The following is an 11,967-nucleotide window of genomic DNA, read 5'->3' as shown; positions in this document are numbered from 1 at the left end:
AAGTAAATTACATCATAGAGCCAATATTTAAGGTTCAGCTGCTTTTAAAATAAATGAGGGTTTATCATTCAGATGACATGGAAATTTACAAAAGTGTAAATAAGGTACCTGTGATGAAGTTCTCTTGAAGGCGAAGCTCCACTGTGCGTCGATCAATGGCAGCAGGAACAAAAAGCAGGCCTGTCTTAGAGCAGAGGATCGCTAGCGATGGAGAAAGGCTCTGGCACATGCAGCGCTTTGGACATGGTTGCCCCCTGCATACTGCTGCCAGCAACAGCAGAGAGAACCACAGCCGTTCCATTATCCTCCACAGGGAACGGGGAACTGGGGACACAAAGAACACAAGAATGAGTGACAGAAAAAAAAGGGGATGTGGTTGCTCACAAGTAACAAATAGGTGAACTTGTTGTAACCTTTATGTATTTGATAACATTTATTTGTTTGCTTTCATTGGCACTGTTCAGGTGCACTAACATTTTTGCAGTTTTCCTTTGAATCCACAGGTGTAACACAGGTGAAACTTCATCCCTCTGGTAGGAAATCTTATGTGTTTCTTTGTTCTTGTAGTGAATCCTCATGAATTTATTGGTAATTCAAAATTGCAAGTGGAAAGGTAAAATAGTGCTCTTGCAAAGATTATTTTCACTTAAATAGATTTTTTTCTAGATCTACTTTCAGGCAGGTTTGATTCTAAACTTTGGCCAAGTGGTTTTGGTTACTTTCACTAACATGGTCAGGTGGACTGAATTCGAATATGCCATCAAAGTTGATAATTTTTACCTGATTATGTAAGTTTTTACCCAATACACCGCTTTTAGCATATATATATATATATTGAGTACCACAATTTTTGGAGTATAGGTTTAAGTTTTTTGCATAATTTGGCCAGGTGTGCAACTTATACTCAGGAGACAAATTTGATCCTTGTCGAAAAATAGGCTGCGGATGCAAATTTGATGAATTCTATTAGGTGTGAACGCAGCTGTACTCCAGGCTAGGCAGATTTTCTCAGAAGCTTTGTGCTTTTTCCCAAAAGTGCGACTTAAACTCCATTGTGACTTCTTTATTGTGCATTCTTTAGCTACAGCGACTCATAAGCTGGTGCAACTTATACTCAGGAGAATACAGTATTCAGAAAACCAAAATACTAGTATCTGAACTCAAGATGTTCATGTAATGCATTTAGTCTCTAGTATTATTTGTGGCTGACTTTGGACTGGTCTAACTTTCATTCTGTTACTTCTGTTAAATCTGTCCTTGAGTCTGCAACACTGGGATTTTCATCTCCTAGTTTAATGTGATAAATGTATATACGTGTGTTCCGAACATTGACTAAAGGATTTCTCGCCTCACGTTCAAAATAGGAATTATCCACCAGCTCCATGAAGCCGGAATCCCATAGACTTCAATTGAGAAATAAACATCTATAACTCAATCAATATATTGCTCAAAATAAACATTCTTGAGCTCCTACCCTTTTTTTAACATGTTCTTGCTAGTCAGACTTTTTTTTCATATTTATTTCTGTAGTGTGATCGACAGATTCTCCCGAGCCTACTTTTGATGGAAGGGGTGTGGATCTCCAACATGCTCATTCCTGATTGGCAAGAGTGGTTACCATAGAAACATTGACTCAGACTGACTTGGACCAATCACTGCTTGCAGACGTTATCTGACTACAACACGACAACGACTGTATTGCTTAACAATGGTGACTGAATTGATTTTATTTGGTTGGAGCCAAAAGTAAGCCATTTTCTATGGGTGATGTCACACACGCTCAGTCCAGTTCTTTTATAGTCAGTGGTTCTGAACTTTGGCTTATGGTCCACACAGATCATGGCCTAGTGACTGGTATTGAGAAAACCCACTAGTGGCTAGACAGACGGAATAGTTTTATTGATCTTCATGAGGAATCAAGAACAGGTACTCGGCACAAAACCAGTAGGGGCTTAGATCTACAACGAAGTGCAAAGTATACTGTGCAAAATGGAGTCAAGTAAAGAGCAGCGCTGCAATCAGTTACCTACACTTGATTGTGTTTAGAAACATCTGTATTGACCACGAGGTTAGAAGACCCTAAGTCGTTATTGGAAGAAAGGTAATCAAGTAAAACAAGCTACTAATTTAATTAACAAAAATGAATGAATACAGCAGGATAATGGAAGGTAGGGAAGATGAAAAGATGACAACACAAATCATTTTAACATACATTTTTGTTTTTTTTATAACTTTAAAAAACAGTTGTATAAGAGTAATTTCAACACTGCAGTGGTTTATACATGTAAAACACACACATTAGGTTCACGCTGCAACTGCAGAGTGCTCTGCACTTTGCAATTGATATGGATTGTCCTGTCAGCTTTTTTTTTTCTCTCAGAAGCACTGGAAGGGATTGTGTGTAAAATGAACTGTGCATGTGCCAGAAGGTATAGACCTGTTTGCATGGTCTCTCATTTCGTTGGTTCTCTTCTTAACTAAACATGCACGGATGGATCCAAGAAGATGCAAATATTGAATATCTACCAGTGGTTGTAGTTACATATGTGATGGGAATTCAGTCTTGAACAGATGTGCGTGGATGCATACTGTAAATGCATTGATAAAGATAAATGCAAAGGCCATATATATATATATATGTGGATCTTGTGGAAGTGTTCAGTTGCTGGTAAGTGCTAGCCTTTGTGTGTGTGAAGTGTGAAGGGGGATGTTGTGTTTGTGGGGATGCCAGGTTATTAGTGATCTTGAAAGCAGGAACATCCATCTGGTGCATTCACACACTGCACACACATGCACTTTGAATGGTATGTTTGTTAAAAGAGAAATGCATGTGTCTGCTATACATGTGTCTATAGGGCCTATAAATCGACTGTTTTGTTGCTGAATAAAATCCTTTGGTTTAAGGAAAACAATAAAGAAAAAGAGAGATTTACATCAGATTTACATATTAATAATGTGTCAATATACAAAATGGCAGCTGTATCTCCCCTGCTGGTTATATAATCATGTCATAATCCATGAATGAATTGTGGCAGCAAAAAGAAAAAAAAAGTGTGATCAATAAATAAAAAAAAAAAAGACAACCTGGTCAAAATCATAGAAAAGTGTAAAAGTTTGGGGCAAAAAAGCCGAGACGACAACAAGAGATGAATCTTAAGCAAAAACAAAGTGCTCCAAGAGAATGGGGTTTCAGTCAAAAGCAGGGGTGAGGGCAAAGGCTTGATTGGCTGCCGAAAAAGAAAAAAAAAACTTGATGGGGGCTTGTAACTTAGCAACAGCCAATGAAATGCGGATGGTAACAGCAAGGAGGTGGGAAGAGTGTGTGTGTCTGTCATGGTTGTGGGGGTGTAGTGTGAGTCTGTGTACGGTACTATGAAAAAGTGTAAGATTGGTCTGTAAATCTCACAAGAAATGAATCTGGATCATTGCAGAGGGAGAAAACCGTGGCGTTTCAGAGAATTAATGCAGAAGGGCTTCATTAATGATACTAATTTTAAAGTATTTATTGCATTCATTTTCCCTAAACTATTCTGACCACTTTTATTTGTTTTTTATGCAATACATTCCCTTATCACAAACTATTAAAATTAGATGTACCTATCAGTTTATCTAATTTTAAACTCCGCCCCCACAAGTTGGCAAGCAAACAACCCTTTTCCTCCCACACTACACCCCACCCCCACCCGCCACATTGTCACCTGAGTGTCTCATCACATGGTTGGAAAGCGGAAAGCTCGCTTCCTCACCAAATCAAAACTTACATCTGTGAGAATTGTGTCGGACACGGACGTTTCTTTGGAGAAGTCACAAAGAAACCAGGGTGAAAAAAGACTGAATTCATGGAGCGATCACAATATTTCTACGCCTGTGCTCCCACTCTGTGACAAACTATTACATTTTATTACAGCCACATATCAAGACAGTCAGTTTACAATGTCTTCATCAGATGAAAACAGAATAAATACTCAGCCTTGGTGACACAAAAACTGTTTCCATGACAACCAAGCAGAAATAATCTCAATATTAGTCACCATTAGCCATGTAAATATAAGGGTCATGGAGGTGAGTAAACTGCTTCTTAATTAAGCTGGAAGATATTTTATCCAATTTTTCAAAATAGATTCATTTTAATTATTCTATATGCATTCGATTTTTTTTAATAAAGAGAAAACATATCTATTAATTTTTAGATCTTAGCTGTGAAATTGCTGGTAAAACACCTGAAAAAGTTTTTGCATGAAGTCAGGTGGTACTAAGGATCTATGGTGCTGCAGCGACATACCACACCTTATACAGTTTCTGGCACAGATTTGGAATGGAAGAGAATGAAAGATGAAGCATTTACTCTTTAGGGATAACTAGAAATACAGACTTGACTGAGCGGAGCTTTTCGCCCTCTGAAATCAGTGAGGAAACATGTACTCTTTGTTCTCGCTGATATGGCGGCGCAGCTGCTCCAGACTCAAATCACAGCTGTGTAGTATCTTTTTTAAATCACGCAAAGTCTTACTTGTACTACAATGAACTTGAATTTTACATCTTTGTTCTTTTATCAAGTCAGAATTGTTCTCATTTGTATTTGTGAAATTTTAACCACATTAATCTAAACTCAGTTTGTTTTCTAGTGACTTTGCTTGATTAGTCAGAATTCTTCATTTCTGCTATAAATAAAAGTGATACAGAAGTTAATTTCAGCCAAACACAAATATCTTTGATACAAACTGACTCAGTGCAGTGACTCACAACTGAAACATCTATTCCAGGTTTATAGGTGCTTGTAAATTTTTCATAGGTGTGAGAATGCTTGGCTGTTTGTGCCTCTGTTTGGCCCTGTGGGGGAGTGGACGCCATCTAAGATGTACTCTGTTCTAAAAGTTAGACCAAGTTCAGGCAGATAAAACCAGTTTGGGATTCTGTCAGTGACTCATTGATGAGAAAAAGATTCAAGCCACTAATGGGAGGATTATTTAACTATTTGTTCTTTTTCTTACTATTCAATATTTATTTATATATTTTCTTTGACCTTTTCCATTGACTTGAATTAGGTTTGGCTTTTTAGGCCAAATTACCCAGTTTATGCCTCAATCACATTCTGCTGTATCTTCATTGTAACTTCTCCATCCTTTTATGTTTACGGAGCCCCAAAAAGAACATAAAAAAAAAAATCTAAGTTTAAAAAAAAAAAGTTTTTAACTTGCACCAGAGTGTTTTTTTTTTTTTTTTACTTTTTTACTTTCAGGGGGAAACGTGAAGCGGCACAAGACCCAACAAATGCTTTTGAAAGAGAGCAAAGCATCTACAATGTTCAGTTTTGTCCATTTAGATTTAAAAAAAAATCTGTGAGTTTTTTAAGGAAAACATGAATTAGAAGCCTAGAATGATCTTCTGAAGCACTGAGAGTAAAATTTTGTCAAAAAGTCTGACAATCCCTGAATAAAGGTTTTTACATGAAAAAAATGTGTCTCTTTTGCCCCTCTATTGTGACTCTGAAAAAAAAAGTTTTTCAACTTTAAAAAGTTCCTGTCAAGCAAAAAGTAAGTAAATAGTAGAAAAAAATAACCTGAACTTAATTTAACTCATTCATAAACAATTGAGAGACAGTATACAGGTCTAATAATTAGGGTGGTTCCTGACTATAGTTGGAGTAATTCTCCTACAATCAGTTAATTCTTCATAGTTTACTAAAGTTAAAACACTCACTGTGTACCATTCAAAATCAATTTGAGGTCAGTAACCACAACCAGAAATTATACCTAAGAATTATACACATTATACACATTTATTTTTTTAACAAATAAAATGTTTTTTACTGTGCCTTATGGTTTAAAAATAGTTGAACAGCTCTTATTTTACTTTAGTTTGTTAATTTTAAGAATGCATGACTGAGATGTACCACAAATGGTAAAATAAATTGGTGTTATTTTTAATACTTCAGTACTGCTGACATCACACTACCTGCTACTACATTTTCTGCATTAAGGTGGCACAAGGTGTTTTTTTTTTATTTTAAAAGGGGATGCTGTCACCCTCTATCAAAAGTTATAAACTATTAGATATTTTTAAAAATGGCTAGTTTAAAACAACAATAATTATCATTATAGTAACAATAAAATACACATTATTTATGTATTTATTTTAAGGGTGAAGTTGGACTTTGTGGCTCATACTGGGTTGTTGTTCTCAGTGATAAAATCGACCCAAATGGCTCCTTAAGGGTTGAAGGTTGCAGACTCCTGTCTTAAATGGTCAGTGTACTGCTTAAATGAATGTAATTAACTTTAAACAGTGCATCTTAATGCTCTTATCTCCTTATAAACAGTCTATTAAAACGATGTTCCTTTCCATGGTTCACTTGCATTATTATCCAGAAAAAAAAGAAAGCATAGAGTGGTGTGTGGCAGCAAGAGAAAAGAAGACGGATTAAGCAGCACACGATGATCCACCAGAACATGCACATGTAAAGCTGTTTTATACACTTGAACAGGCACAGCCAACCTTCCTCTGGAAAACTTTACAGACTAGACAGCAAGATGTTTTCATTAATATTTCACTATCACCAGAAGATGGAGGAAGGAAAGCCTCTACCCTCCATTTATGCTTTCACCTCTATATCTGTGACGGTCTTATGCCCGAACCAGCCATTAGAAGGTGGCCGATACTGCAGTCTAAGAACCAAGAAAAAACACGGCAAAATGTGATTTCATCTTGTGCCTTCCTCCATCTATATATTTCAAAAGCTGACTAGATAATAGGGCTCTCACACTAAACATAGTACTGAATGAAACATCTAAGTATAGATCTTTTCATTGTACAAGTTCTATGCTGACACTCCTGCTGTATCATTTTTACCCCATCATCTTTTTACTCTTATTTGTACATATTTCTATGTTTTTCCTGTTTTTTGTCTGTTTTTTTTTCTTCCCCTTTTCGTCATCTGCTCATATTCAGTGATTTCTACAGGTTTAATTCTGACAGATGCACCTCATTTATGCAGGAAGAGGCGGCAAACAGTTTTAATTTGATAATAAGGGTGATTTTCCCAAAAAAAACAAAAAACATTACTAATAAAAGAGAAGAAGAAGGGAGAAATGGAGCGAGTAAATAGCAGAAAAAGAGATAAAGGTACAAGAATACACAAACACGAGAGAGTGATCTTTCCTCACAGATGACAGACGAGACAAGGGGAACACAAGAAAATGATGAGCAGGGAGGCAGCGAATTTGGTTAAGGAAACCCGCGTGTCAGTTGGAAGTCATCACATCGAAGGTTTCTGTACTCTGAAGCTTGTTGTGCAGCTGTTGCTTTAGGGAGCTGATTACACACAGACGCACACACACAGTAAAACAAGCGTAGACTAGCACGCAAACACACACTTCCTGTCGCAGTGTGTGCACAAGCTTCCGGTTCTGCTTTGAACTGATCCTTGCACCTGGGGGGACACACTTTGAGAGCTCATAGATAATATTATTATCCTTTGGCCTTCAAATGCTAATACATTTTTTTTTATTACTGAGGGAGAAAAAAAATGGAATATTATGGCTTTCAGAGGCAATTTAAGGAATTAAATGGCTGTCAAGGCTTTTCTGCTTCAGAAGGATTTTGGCATTCTGTTTATTCAAGGTCTAAGAAAAATGAATCTGTTTTGCTATTTACCTTTGCCATGGTGTCTACAGGCATGTTGTACAATCATACCCCTAACCATCGAAAAGAGTGAAAAGACATGCATTGGATTAAAGCTAAAACCAAAAGGCCCTTTACATTTCTTGACTTGGAAATCAAATAATGAACCCAGCTTTGTTGCGTTGACACCAAATGCGATTAGCGCGGCAGAGGCGTCCAGTTTCAATGTGAAGTCAATGTATGGACGCGATCGGAGCTTCTGCAGTGCAGTTTTAGCGCGGTGGGATTTGGACGGCAAATCCAAAGTTTACGTAGAAGACTGAACTTAGGCAAACAACACACGTCACATAAACAAATTAGGGGCTAAGATTTGGGTATGTGATGTGTTCAATGACACGATCAGCCGGTTAAACATGAGGGAGAATCTGATAATTCTCCTTCTGATCTTCATGATATTTTTCTTTTTTCCATCGAGACAATAATAAAAAGATCCCCAAATTTATTCTTACTTTTATTTATTTCCTCCTCAGACTAACAGCAAGGCGTCAAACTGGGTCAAAGACAGACGGACATACTGTTGAGTTTGGCTGTCATTCATAAGCAGCTTCTGTTGTTGGGAGTTACCGTTCAGGGAGAGTCTGAATGATCTCATGAACCCAAACATGGAGATGTGATTACCAATGCGTTTGTGGAGTTCTTTTAAATAAATAAACCTGATCTCTCAACATCATGCATTATAAGGGAGATTTACACAGAAAGACCCCACTCCATGTAGCGATCAGTAGCGATTTGGTGGTAGCTCCTCCCATATGCGTCTGAAGGGTCAAGTTTATGAACACAGTTTTGGACTATATCGAGCAGCAAATCCACTGCTTATCCACATAGAGCCGGCTGACACTAATTTGATGTTTGGTGTGATCGCAGCATTACAGAAAAGCTTAGTCCATTCACCAGTAAGGTGGGGGTGGATGACCATCGTCTTCTTCCATTTTATTATTAATAGCTGCAGCTATAGGCTCCCATGACTCTAAACAAGATGAAAAACGTTAAGCCCACTGGTTGCATGGATGTTTTGTCTATTAATCTCGTGCCTAAAGCTTCTTTTGACAGAAGCACTGTTAATGTTGTTAGATCTCTTTGACATTCAAAAATATTAAGTACCTATTTCAATTGTATTTGTGTTTAATGCCCAGCTTAGGCTTATAAATCTAATCATTTTCTTTGATCAGGTACCTTCTAATCCTCTTCTTACTTTTGCTTGTTTTCTTTAATAGCTTCTCCACACCGGTGTGAAGTAATTACACTAATGTGGAAATACATCTTTTTCTTTTCCAGCTAACTCCTTCCTACCGAATGCTAACTAAATGAATAGCCTTTTGGTGATGAATACATTTATCATGTAAGATTTTAATCAAAAAGCAACAAGAAGGACTTGAACTCAAAAAAACAAGACAGGGAGCAACCGCCTGTCATGACTACAGAACACGTAGCGACCCAGACGCTGGAACCCGGAAGAAACACAGCAGAGGTCTAGCGTGGAAGGCAATAATTTNNNATCAGAAGTACTAGTACTACTACTTTATTTCCTTTTTTTCGGAGTGTGATATTGGCTGTTCTTTAAAATAAGGTAACGAAATAAACAACAGTGTTCCTGCTTCCACTATAATCAAGGTTTTAAGTTTCATTTTAATTGAACAGTTTGTATTGAGCTGTTGTGCGTGAATGATGGGGAATTATTTTGGATGCTTTATAGTCATAATTTGCTGTTAGTCTTTTTCTAAAAAAAAAAAAAATCCTTCTGGACAAAATAATGATTATCTTTATTCACTGATGTGTGTAAATGCAGTCATTAATGTATTCAAAAGAATCGTAATAAATAAGTAGTCACTGAAGCTGTATCTCTGCATCTTATTATAACAGATTTAGACTGAATTCAGTTTTCTTAGTGTGGCCACAAAAACTCTACTCTTACTTAATTTCTTTGTGTGCCGTGCTTATGCATAATTCTGAAATATAGTAACTCTAAATGGTATGAAGCTTTAAAATGAATATGAAAAAGAATTAATCGATAGAGTAAGATTCTGAATTAATCAGTGTTGATCATGCACCTTTGCCCCGTAGCTCCTTTTAAAGATCTATATTTCATTTTAAAATGAATTTTCTGTTGATGAATCTAATACCCATTGAGTAAACATAATGACTCAGCTTGATGAAATCTAATCTGAGTGTTAATAATATCTAAGTAAGACTAACACCTGTTCAAAGCTTTCATGCATTTTGCTTAATTATACAGTGGTCGGTCGCAATATTGCGGATCACCTCATGCTCTGTTTTGCAGAATTTTTCAACTTTTTATGCTATTTTTGTACAGTTCATATGGTTCTGCATCCTGATTGGATGTTGACCTTGTCAACCAATCTCTCCCATTTCTTGTCTCCTGTACTGAATCACCACATTTACATAAATCATCAATCGCGAGCAGATCTTTGATTTAATTTTATTCTCCTGGACTTGTAAAGGTTTGAACTTTAAGAGTTTAAAAAAAAACATTTTCATGTCAAGTCCGTAGAATTTAACTGGATTTACTAAAACATCTGCAATCCCACTTTGCTGACTTCACCTGTCAGGTTATTTTTAGAACCCCTTGGATAAATAAATGTATTTACATCTCCATTTCCTTTAATCAGCATGTCTACTGGATGTAACCCCATGCTGACCATCATGTGGTCTTTAAATTAAACACCAGACTCTTGATCAAGTCTCCTGACACATACAGAACTGCATATGGGCTGGAAGCATTCTTAAAGCTGCCACACACTTAAAAGTAATTCAATCTGCTCCTCACCCGCAGCTAAGAAATATGTGGATTTCACATTTTATTTTATTCTCCACACTAACGTGGAACATGCAGTGGTCAGCTAACTTTTTCGAAGTTTGATTGGGAGCTGTGAACTCTCCTCACAAGTCGCATGTAGCTAAAATTCTGTATTCAGGGTCATTTCATATATGATTCCACATTTTTTTTGGCAGACATTTGCAATAAAAGAAGGCTCAACTCAAAGTAGGTTTTGCTTTGGGAGTTCAAACTCCCAGAATATAAGCACATGCAATTTTAAGAAGTGTTGCTCTGATCTTTTTACCTTTACAGAACATAACCAGCTATTCATACTTAAACCCTGAAGAGCAAATCACACCAACAAACTACTCAACAGGAAAACATTAAAGGTAACAGCAGTTAAAAAAGAAAAACTATTATAAAAAAAATATATATATTAGAAATATATTTAGAAGGGCTGCACGGTGGCGCAGTGGTTAGCGCTCTCGCCTCACAGCGAGAAGGCCCCGGTTCGACTCCCGGCTGGGACCTTTCTGTGTGGAGTTTGCATGTTCTCCCCGTGCATGCGTGGGTTTTCACCGGGGACTCCGGCTTCCTCCCACCGTCCAAAAACATGCTCCGTAGGTTCATTGGTGACCCTAAAATTGCCCCTAGGTGTGTCTGTGAGAGTGGATGTGTGTGTGATTGAGGCCCTGCGACAGACTGGCGACCTGTCCAGGGTGAACCCCGCCTTCGCCCTTCAGTAGCCGGGATAGGCTCCGGCACCCCCGCGACCCCGAAAGGGAAGAAGCGGTCAAGAAAATGGATGGATGGATATATTTAGAAATATTAGAAAATAATATTACATTTAAACATATTTACTAAAAAAATACCAAAAACCAGAACACAATTCCAAAAAATAAATAAATAAAAATTAAACAAAAAAATTCCAGAAGTCAAATGTTAAAAATTAAAACACAATAAGAAACCGGTAAAGGTAGGTTCAATGGGACAGTGCTGATTGGATGATTAAATCCATTATCGCTTCAAGCTAAAAACCTTTCGGTGGAAATTATGTCATCATGTCACACATCATTTCATTTTGTTTTCTGAAAATTCACGTTATTTTCATTACAACGTTTACATCTTTTTTTTTAAGGAATCCAGAAAAGTAAGGTAGTATGGGACATCCCTGATCGGATGATGATGTGATGACGTTTGTCCATCATTTCAATTGAAATACTTTTGTTTTGTTACGTTTTTTTTTTTTTTAATTTTATTTTGTTTTGATTTGTAAAATTTTATATTTCTTATTGTTTTGCTTATCCAATTGTCACAGTGATCTTTTAAGTCACACTCCAACTATATATTTCTTCTATCTTAAAACGATTCCCAGTGGTCTTTTAATTACGATTATTCTGTTTTTAGCCAAAATCTAAAAAGTTTTTTGTTTTTTAAGACACATTTTATGCAGAGCAGGAGGAGCTTATTAGAAATTCACCCCTTAGTTCTGGGTTGGACTGTGGAATGGA

At 36.9% G+C, this 11,967-nt stretch overlaps 1 protein-coding gene across 2 annotated transcripts in view; it reads right to left on the bottom strand.

Annotated features, from left to right (window-relative positions):
* zgc:172282 (leucine-rich repeat and fibronectin type III domain-containing protein 1-like protein) overlaps positions 1–11,967 on the bottom strand; it is a 161,699-nt gene that overhangs the window by 66,223 nt on the left and 83,509 nt on the right. For both annotated transcript variants that reach the window (XM_024277816.2, XM_024277814.2), the window contains exon 3: positions 109–324. In XM_024277816.2, coding sequence (XP_024133584.1) covers positions 109–301 — 193 coding nt within the window. In that variant the 5' untranslated portion in view covers positions 302–324. The remainder of the gene's footprint in view (positions 1–108; positions 325–11,967) is intronic.

Source organism: Oryzias melastigma, linkage group LG13 (assembly GCF_002922805.2).
Source record: "Oryzias melastigma strain HK-1 linkage group LG13, ASM292280v2, whole genome shotgun sequence".
Lineage (NCBI taxonomy): Eukaryota > Metazoa > Chordata > Actinopteri > Beloniformes > Adrianichthyidae > Oryzias > Oryzias melastigma.
This window is presented reverse-complemented; position numbering and strand designations above follow the sequence as displayed.